Source organism: Sphaerodactylus townsendi, linkage group LG01 (assembly GCF_021028975.2).
Source record: "Sphaerodactylus townsendi isolate TG3544 linkage group LG01, MPM_Stown_v2.3, whole genome shotgun sequence".
In the NCBI taxonomy this organism is placed as follows: Eukaryota; Metazoa; Chordata; class Lepidosauria; order Squamata; family Sphaerodactylidae; genus Sphaerodactylus; species Sphaerodactylus townsendi.
Window position 1 is genome coordinate 15744916 of NC_059425.1, and position 22645 is coordinate 15767560.

Consider the following 22645-nt stretch of genomic DNA (forward strand, 5'->3'; position numbering starts at 1 on the left):
TGCACCACCTCTTCAGAGCTCAGCCGAACATTAAGTGTGGGGAAAGTGACATGAACCAAGTTCATGTGGCTGTCCTGTGATGGAGGAGCTTTCATTTTTCCCACAGGAAACCCCCTCGGGTTCTCCAAACTGGGGGGGAATCCCACAACGTTATCAGCACCCACAACAGAAAGCAGAAGTAGAGGGAACTGTTTTGCCAAAAAGAGCAGAGCTCTGATGGGGAATCCTGTTTGGCCGTTGGCCACTTTCGGGAAGAAATAAAAGCTGCCGTATTAAAATGTTTCCCTGTCATTGTCATTTCCTCATATGGCCACCATTCAGGTTTCAGCTCCTTCCATGGGGTCTCCAGGAGTTAAAGCACCGAATGGAAAAATGGACAGGGCTTGTCTCCTCCTGCGCATATCCATGTGTACAGACATGAAGACAGTGACGGGTGGCCTGCCATTTTATGCCTAGGGATGTTCGAATACCCCCTAGTTTTCCAGTCACAAATGACAAGCCAATTTTTCAATGGACCGTTACTCTGTGAAGCTGTTCGTTGCTGTTAGCCCATTGTTTTGACTACTGTCATGCGCGCTCAGGAGCCTTTATTATTTTCATTGTTAAGTATCAGTTTCCCATAGATAGCATGGGTTTAGTCCTCTGTATGGTCTCCAAAGGGAGGGAATTTTAGTTAGCCCCTGTCCCTTTAAGAAGTTTCCCAAGAGTTTTCTGTTATCTCCCAGCAATGCCCCTATTTAACTCAGTTCAGTTCAGTACAGGTGCCCAAAGAGTCAGGAGGCAGCAGTATTTTGCCACGTCAAAGGTGTCCAGAGAGCACAAAGTTGAGGTTTACAGAGAATAGTGGCCAGATAAAGACTCGAGGAACTTAAAGAAGTGGACTTTCCTGGAAGGAGTCAAAGAAAGAACAAAAGTCTACAGCTTCTACTGACCAGTCAAGCAAGTACTTTATTTTAGACAGACCCAGGGAGTTAGGGTCTCCATTCTTCTAAATATTAAACCTTTTGTTTAAACGGTTAACCCTTGCTTGTGAATCTCCCGCTCTGATCTGTCCGGGCACAGGGCACCAGAAACAGTTTTGCTTGGGGAACAGAACGACGACTTTTCCCAATAATACAGTACCGCACAATTTTTTGCGCATGCATGTTCTCATATAGCCTGATGAAATTCGATCCCTCCCTCATCCTTTAGTACGACTCTCACACTTGCCAGATATTCACTTAAATAGTGAAGTCAGTCACAAATCATAAAAGGCAGTTATATGTAATTTATTTAGTCATTTATTTATTTATTTTATTGCATTTCTAGGCCGCCCATCCCCTTGCTGTTTTTCAAATGATCTCCAGTTATTTCCCAGTCCAGGGCTCACTACCCTGCTATAGTTTGTCTCAGGAAAAGATCTTAGTAGGGTTGTATATTCCTCCACCACAGAACTCAACATGCCAGACCTTCTGTGTTGTAGAATGCCCCACCTGGGTCCTAGAGCCTATCTAGCTCTGCTCCCCCTCTGCCACTTCAAAGTAGTTGTTCAATGTACTATAAATGCTCTTGTATCAAAGTACCCTGTTCAACAATGTACAGAATAATGGTTTTGACAAAGGCAGTGTGTAAAAATGAATGAAATTCTCATATTCATTTGGAACTATATTCGAATGTGGAATCATACAATTTTCTCGACTACTGCACCTCAACTGATGGTACTAACATCTTTTACTGAGATAGTGTATGATAAACATAATAATAAGATTGCATTAGTAGAAGAGTCGGTTTTTATACCCTGGTTTTCTCTACCTTTAAGGAGTCTCAAAGCAGCTTACAATCTCCTTCCTTTCCTGTTCCCACAACAGACACCTTGTGAGGCAGATGAGGCTGAGAGAGTTCTGTGAGAATTGTGACCAGCCCAAGGTCACCCAACAGGCTTCATGTGCAGGAGTCAGGAAACAATCCAAGTTCACCAGATTAGAGTTTGCCACTTAACCACTACACCACGCTAGTCATGATTTTATCATTTCTTGTTTTACTACAGCTCTGTTCTCTTTATAAAAATGCCCTCCTAAACAAAGCGATTTTCCCATTGCCCATGTAATTCTCATGACACTTCGAGGTAGACTTTGTTCAGAGAAAGGCGCCTGGTCACGCAAGGAAGCTTTACAGCTGTGGCAGGATGTGAATTCAGGTCTGTCCCTCGTCCAGCATTCTAACCACTATATAGTAACATTGATTCTCCTTCACTGGGTGCTGGATCTCTCCTTCAAGCATGGAAATTCATCCAGGCCAATGGTGGGATCCAAAAATTTTAGTAACAGGTTCCCATGGTGGTGGTATTCAAACTGAGGCATAGCACCAATGGGGCTGGGCGGGACACGATGGGGGTGTGGCCGGGCATTCCGGGGGTGGGGCATTCCTGGGGGGGCTGTGGCAAGGATGCAGCCACTGCGCCGGTCCTTGGGTGGGAAACGAATGCACGCAGGTGCAGGCTGCCACACACACCGGTGCACCTCCTGCTAGACTGCTTCAAGTTCTGCTGAGAGGAGGGGCGTCACTAAGGCAAAAATCACGTGGCAAAATCACCAATTAGTAACCCCCTCTTGGCACACACAAATAATTAGTAACCGACTCTCGGGAACCTGTGAGAACCTGCTGGATCCCACCTCTGATCCAGGCGCTGCCACCAGGATTAGACAGGTCAATAAGCAACACATTTTTGATTGGGGCCAACAGTGTTGCCAAGGGCATCTCTGATGTAGGTCATGGTTCCAGCACCTCATTCTAGGATCCCCAATCTGTAGGGCCTCCATGTGTCTGCTGATACTCCAGCGACTGGCAAGAGAAAGGGAAAAAAGTCACTGATGTGACATCAATTCCAGGAAGCCCAAGAAGCAATGTCATGCCTTCTGGGAATCACTGAAAACTCTATGGTTTTACCAAAGAGTTTCTGATGGTCCTTACAGAGCTGTCATGTCACTTCTGGGATTCCCCAAAATGATGTGACGCCATTGCTGATGCCCACCCCCCAATGCCTGTGCCCCACTTGATCTCCTTACTGGTTGTAAGATTGAGTCTGACAGTCTTACAAATGCATCAAAGATTTGGGGAGTGTTGCAGGGATGGTGGGTTACAACCAGTGGTGGGATCAAAAAATTTCCCATGGTGGTGGGATTCAAACAGTGGCGTAGCCAGTGGTGGATTCCAAAAATTTTAGTAACAGGTTCCCATGGTGGTGGGATTCAAACTGGCATAGCGCCAATGGGGCTGGGCGGGGCATTCCGGGGGTGGGGCATTCCTGGGCAGGGCTGTGGCAAGGATGCAGCCGCTGCGCCGGTCCTTGGGCGGGAAACAAATGCCCGCAGGCACAGGCTACCATGCACGCCGGTGCACCTCCTGCTAGACTGCTTCAAGTTCTGGGTGCTACTGCTGAGAGGAGGGGCGTAACTAAGGCAAAAATCACATGGCAAAATCACCAGTTAGTAACCCCCTCTCGGCACACACAAATAATTAGTAACCTACTCGGGGAACCTAGCAGAGAACCTGCTGGATCCCACCTCTGGGGCGTAAGCCAATGGGGGGCTGGAGGTGGGGGGGGGCATGGCGGGAGGCAGGCTGAGGCATGGCCAGGGGGCAGGGGCATTAATAATTTCTCTGTTACTGTAAAAAACTCTTACTGTAAAAGAGTTCCTAATTTCCAGCTGGTATCTTTCTGTCCATAATTTAAACTCATTATAGCAAGTCCTATCGTCTACTGCCAACAGAAACAACTACTTCTCCTCTAATTGACTGCCTGTCAAATACTTTCAAATACTTGATTTTGTTTCTAGAAATCAAAAGAAGGATACTTTCCTTAAACAAGGAACTTTTCCATATTTCTAAAACATGTTTTTAAAACAGCCCAACAGGGAGAATTATCCCGTTTTCTACCTTCGCTAACCAGCCACATAGGAAACAACAGGACTTTATGATTTTTGGACCTAATGGAATTTCTAACAGAAAAGCAGACCCAATTAGTAACCCCCTCTCGGCACACACAAATAATTAGTAACCCCCTCTCGGGAACTGGTGAGAACCTGCTGGATCCCACCTCTGGTTACAACTCATCTCCCAAAATAAAGTGTTAGAAAGTTCTTTGTTACAACCTCACTCCCTTTGGCCTTTATTAGCAACTGATCAGCAGCAAATGCACAGAAGTTGAACTCCTAAGTTGGCAATTGGGTCGAATCCTGCAGTTTGTCACAAGCAGGAAGGCAGGAAGCGGCTGCACCTGAATCACCACAACAGTAACACTTCCGAAAAGACATGCCTCAGTCGTCACAGAAACTCATATCCCATGTACCAGTGTCATCCGTGCTTGGGTGACATAAATCTGGGAGGGACTGCAAACACCTTTGAATACCGGCAAAAAATTCCTAGGATGATCTCAAATGGGAGGGCTCAACAGACGAAATTATTTTCTGATTCGTTTATTTAAAACACGTTTGTGTTACCTCTGAGGTATTCAGCACAGTTTGCTTTACTTTTTTTAAAAAAATCCACAGTGAAATGGAAATAATAACTAGCAGATACAACAAATCCAAACTGAGACAGAGGTCCTTTCCCCACTCACCGTTTGCTGTGCGCTACTCTCGCCGAGTAGCGCGGGGTCCACCTGCACTCCCCACTACAGAGGCAACAGCATGGCCATGCGACTCTGCATACTCTTGCACCCCTCAAGCCCTTGGTCATTCTGGCGCTACTCAGAAACAGCGCTAGGTCGAGCACCCCATTATTGGCGCGGAGGAAGCAGGCAGTGGGGAAGCCCGGGAACACGACCCTCACGCTAAAAAGGTCCTGGACCAGACGAAACGGAGGTCATTTTAAAAGTGGGGAAATGCACATTGAAGATGGATTTTACTGTGTGGAATAGCAAAATCCACTTGCAAACAATTGTGAAAGTGGATTGAAAGTGCATTATTCTGCATGTGCCAGAGAAAACCAGGGCAAACTTATAAGATGAGGGCATAAATCATTTGGAATAAAGGGGTTAGATGTTTTTAAATCCACAAAAAACTAGATCCCCACAAATCCTCGTAATCAGGACAGATTGAAAGATGGCAGAGGTGGTATTGGGTATCTGAGTGGTATAGGGACACAGTGGCAGAGTGGTTAGTGTCAGGGGACGAGGTTTTAAATTCCCATTCAGCCATGAAAATCCCTGGATCGGTTTACCTCACAGAGTTATTGTGGGGAGAGGGAAGGAACCAGGTACATCACCATGACCTTGACCTCTGACAGGGTATGAACTTTTGTGAGTCACAGCTCTTGGTCCATCCTGCAAATGACTGACAGCCAGTGGTGTAGCAATAATGAGGCGGAGTGGGGCACCCCGCCCCAGGTGCACGCCATTGCGGTCGTGTGGTGGACAGAAATCGCCCCCCCACACACACACACACCTCTCCCCCTTCCCCCTTTGACCCACCCCACCAGTCAAGCCCCAGTGGCTGAAGCAGGCAGTTTTAAGTGGGTGGGGGGGCTCCACAGGGGGCACCCCACACCCTCCCCCCTTTCCCCTTGCTGCCTTGCCCCAGCAGCCGGAGCAAGCTGTTTTTTCAGCTGGCTGCTGGCTGAAATAAAGTTAGTGGAGGGGGTGGGGATCCACAGGGGGGTGGGGATCTGAAGGGGAGGTGCCCCCTTCCCCCCTCACCTGCCCAACCCCATTAGCCAGGTCCCGGCAGCCAGAGCAGGCTGAAATAGTGGGCAGGGGACAGGGCTCTGCAGGGAATGTGCGCTGACCGGGGGTGGGGTGGGGGCTGGGCCCAGGCACTATTTTACCCTGGGCACCATTTCTCTCCCCCCCCCACACCCCTGCTGACAGCCACCGGACCCCAAGAATTATGCTATCATAGCCTAACTCTTAGAGAGTCATTCGAAGTCAGTTGTTACAAAGCCTGCGAGTAATTGCAAGGTGGACAGAGAGGCGTGCGTTCACTTCCTGACAACAGAATACTAAAACAGACATAAAGGAGAGTCACATCCTCTTTTTACCAAAGCAGAACATATAATGTGCTGCAGGGACTTTGGCGCCAGGATTCTTCTGGATCAAGAATCAGTCCCAGGAAGTTCATGATGCAGCAGCTTTGGGTCCAGTCAGTGTCTGGATGGGTGACCTCCTAGGAAGCCCTTTGTGGTCCATGATGAACCATCATTCCTCCACAGCTGTCTTCCTTTCTGCTCCCTGTTTAGTTTCCCCATCTCTTCCCCTTCAACTACTCAAAGTATGCACATGGTAGTGCTCTGATTTCAATACTACCCCAACCACATGAAAGACCAAGACCACCTAGGCAAGGCCGTGGTGGCAAACCTTTGGCACTCCAGATGTTATGGACTACAATTCCCATCAGCCCCTGCCAGCATGGCCATGCTGGCAGGGGCTGATGGAAATTGTAGTCCATCCATATGGAGATATAAGAACTAATCCTGAGTCTAAACGACCATTTTTGTGTGATGGTATACGTTGTAATGTACGATATTGTGACTTGTTATTTTGCCGTCTTTATTACCCATGTCTATGAATTTTTTCTTGTATATTGTGATGCTTATTGATGTTTGCTGGTATTGATATTGCTGATATTGATATTGTTATTTATACTATGTTGTGCACCGCCCTGAGCTCTTCAGGAAAGGGCGGGATGTACATTTAATAAACTAAACTAAGAATCTACACTGTGTTACTGAAGTTAAGCTGTGGCAATCACTTTTGTGCCTGACTCTGTCTCCTGTGGCAACCATTTTGTGGCAGCCATCTTGTTCTTGTGTCCACCATGCTGTGTCAGAATTCCAGACATTCCTGCACACACAAAAAAGGATGGGGTGGGATCCAGCAGGTTCTCACAGGTTCCCGAGAGTAGGTTACTAATTATTTGTGTGTGCCGAGAGGGGGTTACTAATTGGTGATTTTGCCACGTGGTTTTTGCCTTACTTACACCCCTCCTCTCAGCAGTAGCACGCAGAACTTGAAGCAGTCTAGCAGGAGGTGCACCGGCGTGTGTGGCAGCCTGCGCCTGCGTGCATTCGTTTCCCGCCCAAGGACCGGCGCAGCGACTGCGTCCTTGCCACAGCCCCACCCAGGAATGCCCCGCCTCTGGAATGCCCGGTCACGCCCCCGTCGTGCCCCGCCCAGCCCCATTGGCACTACGCCACAGTTTGAATCCCACCACCATGGGAACCTGTTACTAAAATTTTTGGATTCCACCACTGATGGGGACCCCTGATCTACTGGGCTTAAGTTAAAGAAGGTTTTGGTTGAATGTTAGGAGGAAGCTCCTAATGGTGAGACCCATCTGACAGGGGTGGAGGTCTTCACAGGAAGCTGGGCACTCATCCGTCACATGATTTAGTTTCGGATTTCCTGCATCTTGGAGGAGGACAGATTAGAGCAGTATCTCCTAAACCCGTGGTGGCAAACCTTTGGCACGCCAGATGTTATGGACTACAATTCCCATCAGCCTCTGTCGGCATGGTCAATTGGCCATGCTGGCAGGGGCTGATGGGAATTGTAGTCCATAACATCTGGAGTGCCAAAGGTTCGCCACCACTGTCCTAAACTGATTCCCGTAAGGTGCTTTCAAGGCAAAGGTGGTTTGCCATGGCCTTCTTCTGCAGAGCCTTCCTTGGAGGTCTCCCCCAAGTACTAACCGAGATTAGTTTTGAACATATAATTTCCCCAGCAAGGGGCTTTCAAGGCACGTAAGAAGTAGAGGTGGTTTGCCATGGCCTTTTTCTGCAGAGCCTTCCTCAGTGGTTCCCCATCCAAGTACCTACACTGCTTAGTTTCTGAGATCTGACGAGACTGTGCTATCCCATGCTGCCTTCCCTCCCTTCACTGGATTAGATGGCCTATAAGACATTTACCAGCATAATGATTCTGTGATCAGCAGAGGCATACCGGGGAGGGAGGAATGGCTCAGGGCACCCCACCCCGTGTCCCCTCCCCCCGTGCCCCACTTGCCTTAGCTGGAGGAGGAGGGTGGCGGCGGTCCCGGGCAGGGGCCAGGCCTGGGAAGCCAGGCCAGCGGCGCCCAGTGGGCCCGCAGCAGGCTCCCAGCTCAGTCCTCTTCAGCCTGCCACAGGCCTGCTGGGCGCCCCTCAGCCCGGCCCCGCCAGGCTGTTCAGCAACAGTTCTCTGGCCGTGAGAGGGCTCAGCAAGGCTCCTGCCAGGGAATGCCTACTGCCCCCCACATGACAGGGGAAGGAGGTGGTGTGGAGCTGATTTTGCACCCGCCACGTGACAGAATGGGCTGCGCCCGAGGACATGTGACACCACGTATCCCCATGGCTGGTACGCCTGTGGTGATCAGGTGACGATCCTGAATGGGAGCTTATAAGGACATCTTGCTGGCTACTTCTGGTAACAGAATAATGGACTAAAGGAACCTTGGCCTGATTCAACTGATCAGTTCTTACATTCTCATATTCACTGCAATAAGTATTAACTCTCCCTTCCTCTGGAGAAAATGGCTGCTTTTGATGGTGGACTCTATGGCAATAGAACCCATTGAGGTCCCCCCGCCCCCAAGCACACCTCAGTGCATTTTAATGAAAGCATTGAGTACCTAAGAAAATGTGCAAAACTTCATGATGGTGATACAGAGTGGGAGTTAGAGTGTCAAAGAGTAGAATCTGGGAGACTCAGGTTCGAATTCCCACTCTGCCATGGAAACTTCTGCATGACTTTGGCCCAGTCACCCTCTCTCAGCCTGAACTACCTCACAGGGTGGACGTTGCGACGATAAAATGGATTGGGGAGAACAATGTTGTGAGCGGATTTGGGGCTCCCATTGGGGAGAAAAGCAGGATGTCAAAGATTTCTAAAAGGCCACCGAATTTCCCTTGAAGCGAATGTTCGCTTTGCGTTCGGCGGGCCCTACTTGGGTGAATCTCTTCAGGAATCTCAATTGGCTGGATTCTTCTCCGGTGGGAATATGATGGAATCAAAAAAAGGCCCCTTCGAACCTCCACCATCCTGAGCTCTAAAGACTCACGTTTTTCCTGCTGCGAAAATAGCCCATACCTGCATTGCAAGCGAAAGGATATCCGACTGTCATTTCATTGCTGACTAAGAATGTGACTGGCGGAGACGCTGGGAGAGGACCGGCTCATTCATCTTTTTCGAGTTGCTTTGTCACCTGACAATTCACCCCAAAGGCATCTCCACCGGGCAGGGAGGGGCCAGGCCCAACAGGTAAAAAGTCCTGAGCTTCTCTAGCCTTCTGCTCACAAGTCCCAACTCTCCCTACCTGGACTTTCTTCAACCCTCGAGGAAGGATTGTTTGGTGCCACTGTATGGCAATATCTCTCAGAGCCATGACTGGGATGTGGACTTTTCAGCTCTTCCTTCTGTGCCTGGCACCAGGTAAACCTCATTTGAGGAGACATCTTGAAAGTGGTGGTCGCAGAATACTCAGAAATAGCAAAATGTACAACTATATCGAGAGACAGTAATGCAGAGAACTTTGCAGAAAACTGGAAACCTTTTACAGAGTATCTCTTGAAAAAATATGGCAGAAGAAAAATAATTTCAGGATTTGAGACCTAAAAGAAAACAGCACAGTGAATTAGAATATTAGTAACGATATAGTGTGCAATTGATAAATTATTTCATTTTAAATAGATGCATGAAAATGGAATGGATTCGAATGCAACAGTGAGATAGCCGGAAAGCATTACATGATTTTACGGTGTTTAGTTCGTCATAATGGGTTGTGTTTAGTTATTGTAAAATTTATGTTTTAACTTTTTTGTGTTCTTTTGTGTATTTTTACTGTTATTTTGCATTAATGCAATGGTAGAAGTGAAAGTGTAGAGTGGTATAGGTTTTTGTTTTTATGTTGAGAAAATAAAAAATTATATTAAAAAAGAAAGTGATGGTATAACACCCATCTTACATGCCATCTATGCTTGTGGCATAGCAGTGGCGTAGTGGTTAAGAGCAGGTGCATTCTAATCTGGAGGAACCGGGGTTTGATTCCCTGCTCTGCCGCCTGAGCTGTGGAGGCTTATCTGGGGAATTCAGATTAGCCTGTGCACTCCCACACAGGACAGCTGGGTGACCTTGGGCTAGTCACAGCTTTTCAGAGCTCTCTCAACACCAACCTACCTCACAGGGTGTTTGTTGTGAGGGGGGAAGGGAAAGGAGTTTGTAACCCCCTTTGAGTCTCCTGCAGGAGAGAAAGGGGGAATATAAATCCAAAACTCTTCTGTCTCTCTCTCTCTTGTTCCCAAATTGTGTCTGGGTTCAACTAAAGATGCTGGTATTGGCCTTTAAAGCTATATGTAGCTTGGAGCCAATGTACTTTTTCCTTCTTCCATAAGAACCTGCCTGTCTACTTCAGTGACCTATGGAGGCTCTCTTGTGGGTATCCCCACCATCTGAGGCAACAGTAGAGGCAACCAAGAAAGGATTGTGTTCTTGGTTGGATTCTTAGTTGTGGTTCAGAAACTTCGGAACTTCCTCACCAGGGAGAGACGTCTGTCTCCTTCTATCATTGACTTCTCTTTGGTAGAATTTTTTTTTGCGCTTTGTTTGGTATATCTCAGTAACCTCTTCTTAGCCCTCCTCCCTAGTTGTGTTATGCTATATATTTTTATTGCATCATTAAACGTTTCCGTTAAATGTTTTTAACTAGGCACCTGTTTGGCCACTGTGTGAACTGTTTGTGTTTTAAATATAAGATCCCCTCATGACAGTGGTGGCGAACCTTTGGCACTCCAGATGTTATGGACAACAATTCTCATCAGCCCCTGCCAGCATAGTCAATTGGCCATGCTGGCAGGGGCTGATGGGAATTGTAGTCCATAACATCTGGAGTGCCAAAGGTTTGCCACCACGGCCTTATGAGATCTATCTGCCTGAAGTCATGCAATCCTAACACACTTTTTTACTGCATGATCAATTGTTTACTTAAATTGGTGTTGGTTCTAAGGAGACAACCAGTGTTGGGCGTGTGGCAGTTTTAGTTTGCAAAACTGCCCCTCCCCCCACTGGGCAAGATACAAGACCATCTGGGTCTTCCATTCTGAAAACACCTCTCTTGGGATGCACCAATTTGAACTACCCTTTGCAGAAGTGCTTTTCCGAGACTGGTAACTGAATCTTAACTTGGGGTGTTGCATGCCTCTCTCTCTTTCTCTTATCAGCTCTGGTACCAGCTGTAAAAATCAATGCCAAAGGACGGGAGGTCATCTACTTGGCCAAAGGTGATTCGGTCAAGCTGGGCTGTCCATATGAGTTGGAACCGGAAGACAATGGTCCAAACAGCCTGGACATTGAATGGACGCAAATGAATTCTGACCCCACAAGCCTCGATCATGTGGTGAGTGTGAGTGGTCAGCCTCTGGACAAGGGTTTGGATGAGGAAAGAATCAAGGTGGTTTGCTTACTGTCTTGAATGGCCTATTTTTTCTTAACTAGAACCCCTATAGTTTCCATTCTGAGATTCCACAGGAAATATCAACACAGACAGTTAATTGAACTATATTGTGGTCATCTCCTCTGTCTCTCCAGCACTATTGGGAAGGCTGGTTAAAACAACCTCCCCTATGCAGTGGGCAGCTGTACATAAGAACATAAGAACTAGCCAGCTGGATCAGACCAGAGTCCATCTAGTCCAGCATTCTGCTACTCGCAGTGGCCCACCAGGTGCCTTCGGGAGCTCACATGCAGGAGGTGAAAGCAATGGCCTTCTGCTGCTGCTGCTCCTGAGCACCTGGTCTGTAAGAATGACTGAGGCTAGGAGTATCAGTGCAAAAATCTGACAGTGATTTTGTTGGTCTTTCCTCAAGCAACGCTTCTGTGAAGAGGGTTTTCCATACATTCCATAAAGCCCTCGTGTGAAGCCCTCTGGCAGTTACACAAGTCAATATGCGACCTTTCTGAATTGGTTCAACAGTGCTGTTCTCTGGTTCCTGCCCACCAGATCCTTATCTACCAAGACCAGCAAGTTGTCCGTCCCGGATACCCATACGTGCAGCAGAGAGCGGGTTCTGCAGTCCAGGATTCGCGGCGTTTTGGTCACCCTGGCTTACACCATGCTGTGTTGGTTGGTAAACCAAATGGCCACCATCTTGGTTCCGCTGGTTCGGTCGGTGACTGCTGCTTCGGCCTGCAACAGAGAGTGAACTTCGCCATCCAGGACCCGAGCCAGTATGACGCCTCCATCGATCTGAAGAATGTGCAGGTGTCCGACTCGGCAACGTACGAGTGCAAAGTGAAGAAAACTTCAGTGGCCTCTCGCAAGGTGACGGTCACAGTGCTAGGTGAGTCCTGTCGAACAGCAACTGCCTGGGGAAAATATGTTGGGGTTGCGGTGGATGTTAACTCAGGTGTGCAGCAGAGGTGCAAATGGAATCCATGATGATGCTACCTTATACTGAGTTAAATTATTGACTTATCATGGCGATGGACTAGACTAGCTCACCTGTTCTTGGAAGCTAAGCAGGGTTGGTCAGAGTCAGTACCTGCATGAGAAATCATTCCGCTGTTGAACAGTGCATACTGTCAGGAAGTTTTTCCTGATGTTTAAGTGGAATCTCTTTTCCTTCACCTTGAACTATATTGTGCTATGTTGTGGTCATCTTCTCTGCCTCCTAGTCCTAGTCTCTGGAGCAGCAGAAAACAAGCTTGCTCCCTCACCAACATGACATCCCTTCAAATATCTAAGGCTCATTCCGCACATGCAGAATAATGCACTTTCAAACTGCTTTCAGTGCTCTTTGAAGCTGTGGGGAATAGCAAAATCCACTTGCAAACAGTTGTGAAAGTGGTTTGAAAACGCATTATTTTGTGTGTGCGGAAGGGGCCTGAGTATGGCTACCATGTCACCTCTTAACCTTCTCTTCATGAAACTAAACATCTTGACCCAACTTGCTTCCTCTTGGCGATGTGCTGAGAGGGGAGGCATGTTGGGGCAAGATTTCTTCTTCTTGCTCCGCACGTGCTTCTCGCTTCTCGCGGGGAAAGCGAGAGTACTTCTGGTGCGACTTTTCATGCCAGAGTAAGACGAGGGCAGGGAGGGTGGGGTATCAGCCTGCAGTGGGCAATTATCCAAAGTTAAAATGCCCAGTATCATATCACCCTTAGCTAGATTTACAATGCAGGCATATATGGAATATTATGTGCTGTTCCAGTGCATCTCAAAAAGGCTATTGTAGAAGAGAAAAAGGTGAAAATGAAAATGACCAAAGCATTGGGTCACCTTCCCTGAGAGGAAGGGTTCAGGAATTCGCAGCTTATCAAGTTAGAGAAAACATGACTAAGGGAAGACATGAGGTTTGCAGTTAAATTCTGTTGCGTTTTATTATCTTTTGACCTTCCTCCTTCCCTTCCCACTTCCCCTTCTGTTTCTATTCCTCTTTACACAATTATCTTTTTTTTTAAAGATCGTAAAACCTGTGGGAAGAGTTTTGATCTTTTAAACTTAGTTTTGATCTTTTTAACTTTTTAACTTTTTAACTTGTCATTGTGCCCAGCATAATAATAGTAATAGTACTAACACCCTGTTTCCCCGAATATAAGACATCCCCTGAAAATAAGACGTAGTAGAGGTTTTGCTGAAGTGCGAAATATAAGGCATCCCCCGAAAGTAAGACGTAGCAAAGTTTTTGTTTGGGAGCATGCCCGACGAACAGAACACAGAATAATAAGACATCCTCTGAAAATAAGACATAGCGCATCTTTGGGAGCAAAAATTAATATAAGACACTGTCTTATTTTTGGGGAAACACAGTAGTTGTTATTATGACATTCTGAACAGTAAGAAGAGAAAGAACTGGAAGGAATCACCTTCCCATAATATTAGGACTCTGGTGACACGGGGAGGGAGGAATCAGTCAAAAATGTTCATCATCAGCATGAAATTTTGAGCCTTTCCCCTTCCTAGTGTAGCCCACTGAGTTCCACAAAATCCATCTTCTGGGGTCAGGAAGAACTGCCAATCTCCAGGTCAGTCCCTCCCCTTCCGAAACCCCGCCAACCCCAGGTTCCACCCCTCCCCCAAATAGCCAGGAATTTCCTAACTGGAAATTGGAAACCCCGGGGATAGGAACAGTGTGAGTCTGCAGTGAGAAGAGGGAACAGGTGGGAATTTCTGTTAGAGGAAAATTTAATCTGGATCTTATGCAACAAATTGTCACTCCGTGCAAAGTTACTTTGTGAAAGGATAGCCATGTTGTGCGGACAGGCAATAGATTTTATAGGGGATCAGACTAATTCATTGAAGTCTGGTTCTTTGGCAGCCATCATGATAATTAAACCAAACCTCCCTCTTCAGAGGCAGTCTACTTTATTCGGGGGCCAATATCAAGGGAGGACTCTTGTCTTCACGATCTGCAAATGGTTTTCTAAGAGATGTTTGGCTGGCAACTGTTTGGATAAAAAAGTCATAGGCTCATTCCGCACATGCAGAATAATGCACTTTCAAACTGCTTTCAGTGCTCTTTGAAGCTGTGCGAAATAGCAAAATCCACTTGCAAACAGTTGTGAAAGTGGTTTGAAAACACATTATTTTGCGTGTGCGGAAGGGGCCATAAAAAGCCATCTTGGCAAAATCCAAAACAAAACCCATGCAATACCTTTTAATCGAGGCCAGCCTAGAGAATTGTACAAGGTTTTGTGTTCATTGGGATTTTTCATCAGGCCAGGTTGCCAGCTCCAGGTTGAAAAATACCTGGAGATTTGGGGGTGGGGGTGGGTGGAGCCTACGGAGGGCGGGGTTTGGAAAGGGGAGGAACTTGTAGGCCGTAGTATCATAGAGTCCACTTTCCAAAGTAACCGTTTTCCCCAGGTGACCCAATCTCTGCTGTTTGATGATCTCCAGCCACCCCCTGGAGGCTGGCAACCCTAGGCCAGATGTTGTGAGAATTAAAGGAGGTGTGATGAAGTTGTTGCATTGTGATAGGAGGAGAAAAAGCAGATGTTCCAGGCTGAGATCTTAAGACCTTGACACTTTGATGCGAGATAAATACATAGACTCTAGCTTAATTGTCACAGCTGTTAGTGTACAGCACTTGCATTCTGCAAAGAGGAAACAAACAATGGAAGGTCAGCTTATCTGAAAATGCAGTGTCTAGCAAGGTCCAGATGTCCCTGTTTGAAAACAGGATACCGGGTGATAGAGGGCCTTTCCCCACTCTCTTCGATTCCCCCCTATGCCACGCACCCGGGCATCCCCACGCTCTGCACGGGGTCATCAAAAGGCGCCATTAAGAAGAGCGCCTGGGATGCCGCGCGCTGAGGGGGCGCGACAGCGGCAGCGTCGGGGCGGCTGCGCTGTCGCCGCCCCTGTCGTGGGGAGTGCCGGGGGACCCCGCGCTACTCTCCTCAAGTAGCACAGGGCTTAAGGTAAGTGGGGAAAGGCCCTCTTTTGCTATGAAGATTGAGCAAGGCCATGGCTACATTTTTGAGGTACTGTTGTTTATTGTCTTGCTGTCCAAGCTGACCTTAACCAGCCTAGCTAACTACTGTCACTTCCTTTCATCAGAGAGACCCTCCGTCCCCCAGTGCTCCATTGCTGGCCGTGTGGGCCTTGGCCGTGACGTCACCCTGCGCTGCTCCTCTCCAACCGGGTCATCCCCTCTCCATTACCAATGGAGTAAAGTTGGCAACTGGATGCCCCCATCAGCCACAAAAGGTAAGAACCAGTGACAATTGAGGGATCCGTTTATTTATTTTCCTTCATTTCTACCCCCAATAAGACTGCATCACCTTCCTCTCATCTGTTTTACCTCACAAGACCACCTTATGTATGTAACTAGCTGGAGGTCGCCCAGCAAGCAGAGTGGGGAATCGAACTTGGGTTGCCCAGATCCACATCCACTGCTCTAGCAACTACACCTCACTGCCTGGTCGTAGCTCCTCCAATGCAAATCCTACAGTGACTCCTCAGCACGTGGGGCGTAATTTGAACAGAGGGCAGAAGGGTGGTGCACGAAATGCAGACGAATGGAAATGCAAGAGGATGAATTAGAAGTCCATGAAAAGCAGAAATAGAAATAATACTATAGCTCGGCACACTTGGAAAATGTAGAGCTTGTCTTACTTATCTCTGTAAGTTTGCCAGTTTCTAATAACCGAGATAGTTCCTTTGGGTGCTGTGTGGTTTCCTGGCTGTATGGCCGTGTTCTAGCAGCATTCTCTCCTGACGTTTCACCTGCATCTGTGGCTGGCATCTTCAGAGGATCATGATCCTCTGAAGATGCCAGCCACAGATCCTCTGAAGATGCCAGCCACAGATGCAGGTGAAACGTCAGGAGAGAATGCTGCTAGAACACGGCCATACAGCCCGGAAACCACACAGCACCCAAGTGATTCCGGCCATGAAAGCCTTCGACAATACAAGATAGTTCCTCTTGAGAAAATGGCTGCTTTGAAGGGAATAGCCCCTTTCTAAAACATTTCCAGTCTTCCCCCTCCTTTACAACGATGTGTGTCTGCACCCACCCCCTTGAAACAATTCCTGCCTGCCATTATGTGATTCCCCCCCCCTTTTTTGGAGCTGTGTTGAGTCGATGTGCCAATGCTTCAAAGCCTCGTGCTGCGATTCTCCACTCATATACTCAATGCTTTGAAGATTGGCGCCCCAACATAATTTTTTAAAACAACACAGAAATGCTGCAGATAAGCAGGTGAGGGGGATCTGGGTGAGCTCAGAAAATGGCGCTGAGGAGGGAATTCAGGGAAGCAGAGAAACGTGGGAAACATAGTCAATACACAGCGCAGCAACCGAAGACGTTTTCAATACATTTCAATCGGAGAATCGGTTTCAAAGGGGATTCAGTTAAAACGTTTGGAGACCGCAAACAAAACGCTTGGAAGTAAAAACAATGCGGAACTCCGTGGAGGAAATGTTTTATTTCCCGCCTCAAAACGTTTCTAAAGGTTTGTGCGGAAAGGGACTAATAATCTCCAAATCTCCAGGGCTTTCTCAACCCAGAGTTACCCGTCCAATCTGACAAACTGGATATCTCATCCTAGATCATTGGTTCTCAACCTTCCTAATGCTGCAACCCATTAATACAGTTCCTCATGTTGCGGTGACCCCCAACCCTAACACTTATCCATTTTACAGATGGAGAACACTGATGCAGAGAGTCTTAGGCGATCCCTGTGAAAGGGTCATTTGACCCTCAAAGGGGTCGCGACCCACAGGTTGAGAACCGCTGTCCTAGATGGACAAGCATCTTTCTTAGCTGTTCTTACCTGCCACACTTTTCCTCTGAAGGTTCAAACCCTGGCGACCTGCTCATCCGAAACCTGTCCGATGACCATGAGGGCTTGTACCAGTGCAGTGTGACTAACAAAGTCGGATCAACCCAGTGTGTTCTGGAAATCTCTCTTGCAGCGGGTAAGAGGCTCGCATTTAGTGTCTGGATAATTAATTCCAAATTTTGTCGGAGCTGAGAAGCCAGAAAGAGGAACAAGAGGTTCTAGACTTCTAAAAAACCGAGCTTCTTGGCTTTATGGATATAAAGATACGCTTTAAAATGTGTGGCTCTTTGGCAAAATCTCTGAATACAAAGGTCATATTGAATAAAGAATCCAGAGCTACCCCACTCTTGAATAACAGTTGCAGAAGAAATTATGCAATATAGGCTCTATGGTAAAAAAAAATCGTGCAAAATCATGCAAATATTAATTCTTGCAGATGCAAGATTTTTCTTTCACTTGTTGCTTTATTTAGATAACTTTGGGAACAAACCCACACAGATGCACTGAGCAGTAAATCCTAATTTATTAAATGAGGAATGTGATCTTAGGACTGCACCTTTTGGGGGCAGAATTTTATGTACATGTTTCTGCTTTTAAAACCCAGCCTCATTAAGTCACGTATTCTGTTGTAACTCAGTATTCTTTTCTCTCCCTCCAGATGCCGATCAAGTGGGCCTCATCGTGGGGTCCGTCTTTGGCTCTCTCCTCTTGCTGCTTCTGCTTCTCAGTCTCATCGTGGGGCTAGTCTGCTGTTGCAAGCGGAAGCGGACCAAAGACCGGTGCAATGAGATCAGGTGATTGAAAAACAAGAGAAGGAAACCGGGATCTATTGCAGTGGCTGATTGGAATGGCCATACCCAACAGTTGTTGACCATAGAGCTGGGGTCCCCAATGTGGCGCCCCCTTTCTGATGCCCACCTAGTGTTTTTAGGAAGTGTGTGGGGCCAGGTAGGGCTTTTGCCCAGCAAAGGCTTTAGATGGACCATTGGAGATTTGATTTTTTACAGCGTGGCTTTGGCAGTGGCTGTCACCATTATGGCAGGGGAGAGTGGGGTATTAAGCCAAAGAGACAAATAAATAAAGTGGTTGTTGTGGGTTTCCTGGGCTGTGTGGCCATGGTCTGGTGGATCTTGTTCCTAACGTTTCTCCTGCATCTGTGGCTGGCATCTTCAGAGGTGTATCCATTGGTGGGAGTCACCTCGTTCGCACAACTTCGACAGAACTGGTTGTTAAAATGGTGCTTGTAAACAACTAGTTGTTAAATTATTGGAATCCCACCACTGGGCGTATCACAGAAAGAAGTCTGTTACACAGTGTGGCGTTACACACTGTGTAACAGACTTCTCTGTGTGATACACCTCTGAAGATTGCAATGCAATCAAGTCATGTTTTGCAGAGACCATTTATGCACTTCTGGTCTGCCTCGCAGGGAGGGTACATTCCATTGGGCCAGATCCCTGCTTCCGCACACATTTCCTTCCCTCCCAAAATCATTGCGCCACAAATCAGGGAATCCCTGCGTTTTTTGAATCCTGGCAAAATGCAAATCCCACCCACCCATTCCCCTTTGCAGTGAAAGCAAACAAAATTAGCATGTTTTGCTTTTGGGGGGTTTCCTTGCTTCTCCTTGCTTTCTCTGCCCAAACAACTAGGAAGCGGAGGGCAGGCAAAAGGGTGGTTTGGTTCGGCTGCGTTCACCTCGCAAGGGAGAAATCCATTGGAACAGAAAAAAACATTGGAAAACCCCACCGCAAAGCACACAGCCATGAAAGTAAACACTACGTGCATAAACGGGCAGAGAGTTGTTGTGTGTTTGTCCTTGGTTAGTATAGGTGATTGTAAGACTCAGTCGAGCCCAATGCAATGTGCAGAAACAGCAAGATGAGTAATTTGCCTGTTTAATACTCCCTCATGGCAAACCCTCCCCAGCCCCGTGCTTGTAGACATATAGCACCTCAGGGAGGTGGCATAATTTGTCCCTGAGCTGCTACCTTTCCATGTAAATTGAGTTCCGTCTGAGGATGGGAAGCACGGAGCGTTCAGATTTTCAGGGCCTTCTGCTATCTGCCTTCTTAAGTGCATCTGGTTGGTATGCAATCTTAGCTCAAATTAAACCCTTTTGTCATCCCCTCTTACCTGCAGAGTTGACACAGCCCCACCGCGGACAAAATGTGCCAGCAGAACCAACAGCCTGCGATCTGTCCTGGGCTACATACCCCACTCTCTCAGCTTCTCCCAGCAGCGTAAATACGACTCGCCGACGGAGCAGGGGCGCGTCGAAATGATCAGGCCAACGAAGGAGGCAGACACCAGCTGTGCTGTGGACTCCAGAGAAGACCAAGATGGCGGCTGTTCGTCTGTGGTTACCACCAAGGCCAGAGTTCACTATGCAGACTCTGTTCCTTCCTATTCACAAGTAAAAGGCGGAGCCTCTTCCACACAATTGTCCACAGGTACAAACTCTGGAAACCACAAATCCACTTCTGATGAGGATCTGAGCAATGGGAAGCGAAGCCATCCTGGAAAGTATGGAGGCGTTCCAGTGATGGTTCCAGCCCTCAGCAGAGAAGACCTTGTAATATAAGCTCTTTCCGCTTGAGGGTTCACCATTTTACTCATGATTCAATCATCTCTGAACTCTGTGCCAGGACACAATTAGTAGCATCCCTCGTTATAGATCAATTTAAATAATTACGGATGCCTATGAGCCCAGAGCAACCACCCACAAAGGAGGCTGATCGCGGCCTCTCTGCATGATCTCCTGTTCTGGCCTTCCAAGCAGCCTCTGCTGGGGTGGATTATTCTGCTGCCTCTCTGCCTCAGACATGATGGATCAATCCCTCTTTATGCAAATAAGCAACAGGATAACCTCCAAGGAGGCTGCCGTGTCTCTGTAGGAGTTCCTGCATCTTCTAGTAGTCAGAAAGTCCGGTCAGTGACTTGTGCAGTGGTTCTTACTCTTTCTGGTTCTAGAAGTAAACATGATCAACAGAGGGTTGCTCTGGTTTTAATTCTGAACGAGAGCACACACCTCAGTGATCAGCGTTCATCTGGTTGAGAAATATTTCCTGGTTGTATTACACTTCAGTTTCACCACATGCCTTCAGACACCTAAGAACATAAGAACTAGCCTGCTGGATCAGACCAGAGTCCATCTAGTCCAGCACTCTGCTACTTGCAGTGGCCCACCAGGTGCCTTTGGGAGATCACGTGCAGGATGTGAAAGCAATGGCCTTCTGCTGCTGCTGCTGCTCCTGAGCACCTGATCAGCTAAGGCATTTGCAATCTCAGATCAAGGAGGATCAAGATTGGTAGCCATAGATCGACTTCATAAATCTGTCCAAGCCCTTTTTAAAGCTATCCAGGTTAGTGGCCATCACCACCTCCTGTGGCAGCATATTCCAAATTTTATAGACTTCAATCATATCCCCCCTCAGACGTCTCCTGGGTGGGCCTCATGCTTTAAGTGGGCTCCACTGTTGGAATTTCATAACACTAGATCCTCTCCAAGTTTAATACTTGGAGACTTTTTAGGAAATAGCAGTTTGTACTCTGTTAGGAATTGAGGAAGGGTAGACTGATTGGGATCCAGATGTTGTTTCTGTTACTGGTGATACAATTCAGTTGTACCCCTGTATTTTGAGACTCATAAACATGTTCTATTTATTTCAGTGTAAATTATTGTAAAATAATTGTTTGTTAAAACTTGCTTTTGAGGGAAAGGGAGGGATTTAAATCCTCTAAATAAATCAGTGCATAAAAGAAGCCAAGCAATACATTTGCTCAATCTAACAGCAAGATTCGTGACCCAAGCCAACACACCAGCAAAAAGTCAACTCAAAAACAGGGTTTGCCATACAGAGTCTTCTAATGATTTTCTACTGCAATGAGCACCTTTTTGTATGTGCCTGGCAACAAGGTTATTTGGGGACAGCGTCCTGGGAAAATAATTTTTTTTTTAAAGGCCTTGTCTATTTATAGGAAGTTTTTACCATAGAGTTCCTGGAGATTCCTAGGGCTACCTAGAAATAATAAAGGGTAGCTCTAGGAATTCCCAACCACTCTGTGGTAAAACTGGAAGATCTTACTGCAGAGTCTCTAGCAATTCCTAGAGCTACCCTCTGCCACTTCCAGGTAGCTCTAGGAAACATCAGGAATTCTATGGTAAGAGCTTCCTCTGATTAGATGAGCCCTTATTTTTCCTTTCAGTTTTTCTTTCCGGACAAAAGGACCTTGGGCTTGGGAATCCTTTGCCACCACCAGCGACTAGGCAGTCCTGTCTCTAAGCTCACACAACAGCTCTTGCATTTACACTTGTCAGCAGAAACAATGGTCTGTTCCACATAGCCTAAATAAGACGTCCTGCGAACACTAAAAAAGGCACTCCACACAACATTCTTCCCGAGATGTCTTCAGGATGCCTTATTTTAGCTCAAGGTGCCTATTTTATTTGATTGTCCTAAATATCTTGATTTTAGACCTGATTTCCAATGTGTCAGTCCCGCTTTATTAAGGAATTCTATGCCTAACATGTGGAGTTGTGTTTTTTTGTTGTTGTTGTTAAATAACAGTTCAACTGAGATCTTGGAGCTGGTTGCTGAATTCCTGGGAAGGGTTTTTGGATTGTTGATCCTTTTTGGATTTCAGATGTTTTATATTGCTCTTGGATTTCATATATTGTATTTATTGATGCCTATTAAAGTTTTATGAAATGATATGAAATTCCTGGTTGTGATCTCCTGCATCGCCTGAGCCTTCACTGAGGGTTGGCACTTGTGACTAGGCCCCCGCCCAACAACCCGGCGGGGCTTGGAGCAGCAGTGGCGCAGTGGGTAAGAGCAGGTGCATTCTAATCTGGAGGAACCGGGTTTGATTCCCCGCTCTACCGCTTGAGCTGTGGAGGCTTATCTGGGGAATACAGATTAGCCTGTGCACTCCCACACACGCCAGCTGGGTGACCTTGGGCTAGTCACAGTTCTTCGGAGCTCTCTCAGCCCCACCTACCTCACAGGGTGTTTGTTGTGAAGGGGGAAGGGCAAAGAGATTGTAAGCCCCTTTGAGTCTCCTGCAGGAGAGAAAGGGGAAGATATAAATCCAAACTCTTCTTCTTCCTGGAATTACTGATTTCCAGACCTCAGAGATGAGTTCCAGAGGAAGCAGCAGCACCGGCCCTTTCTACACAACACAAATAAAACATTTCTTAGGCCAGAAATGAAACGTTTCCTCATGGAGTGCCGCATGGATTTTTGGCCCAAAACGTTTTATTTCCAGCCTGAAAACATTGATCCCAATCAATTCGTTCTTGAAAATATTTTCACTTCCCGTGTGACTTTTGAAAACATTTCTCATGCCTCCACATACAATACAGTTCACCTTCAGAATGTATCATGGATCTCTATAGGCTGGAGATCA

General features: G+C 47.0%; 1 protein-coding gene across 1 annotated transcript; it reads left to right on the top strand.

Moving 5' to 3' along the window:
* Positions 1 to 9261: 9261 nt before the first annotated feature.
* Positions 9262 to 19817, top strand: VSIG8 (V-set and immunoglobulin domain containing 8). The gene is made up of 7 exons (XM_048487565.1): positions 9262 to 9382; positions 11167 to 11342; positions 11919 to 12285; positions 15507 to 15656; positions 17247 to 17369; positions 17892 to 18027; positions 19376 to 19817. The coding sequence occupies exons 1-7, from the start codon at positions 9313 to 9315 to the stop codon at positions 19815 to 19817; spliced, it is 1464 nt and encodes a 487-aa protein (XP_048343522.1). The 5' UTR covers positions 9262 to 9312.
* The last annotated feature ends 2828 nt before the right edge of the window (positions 19818 to 22645 follow it).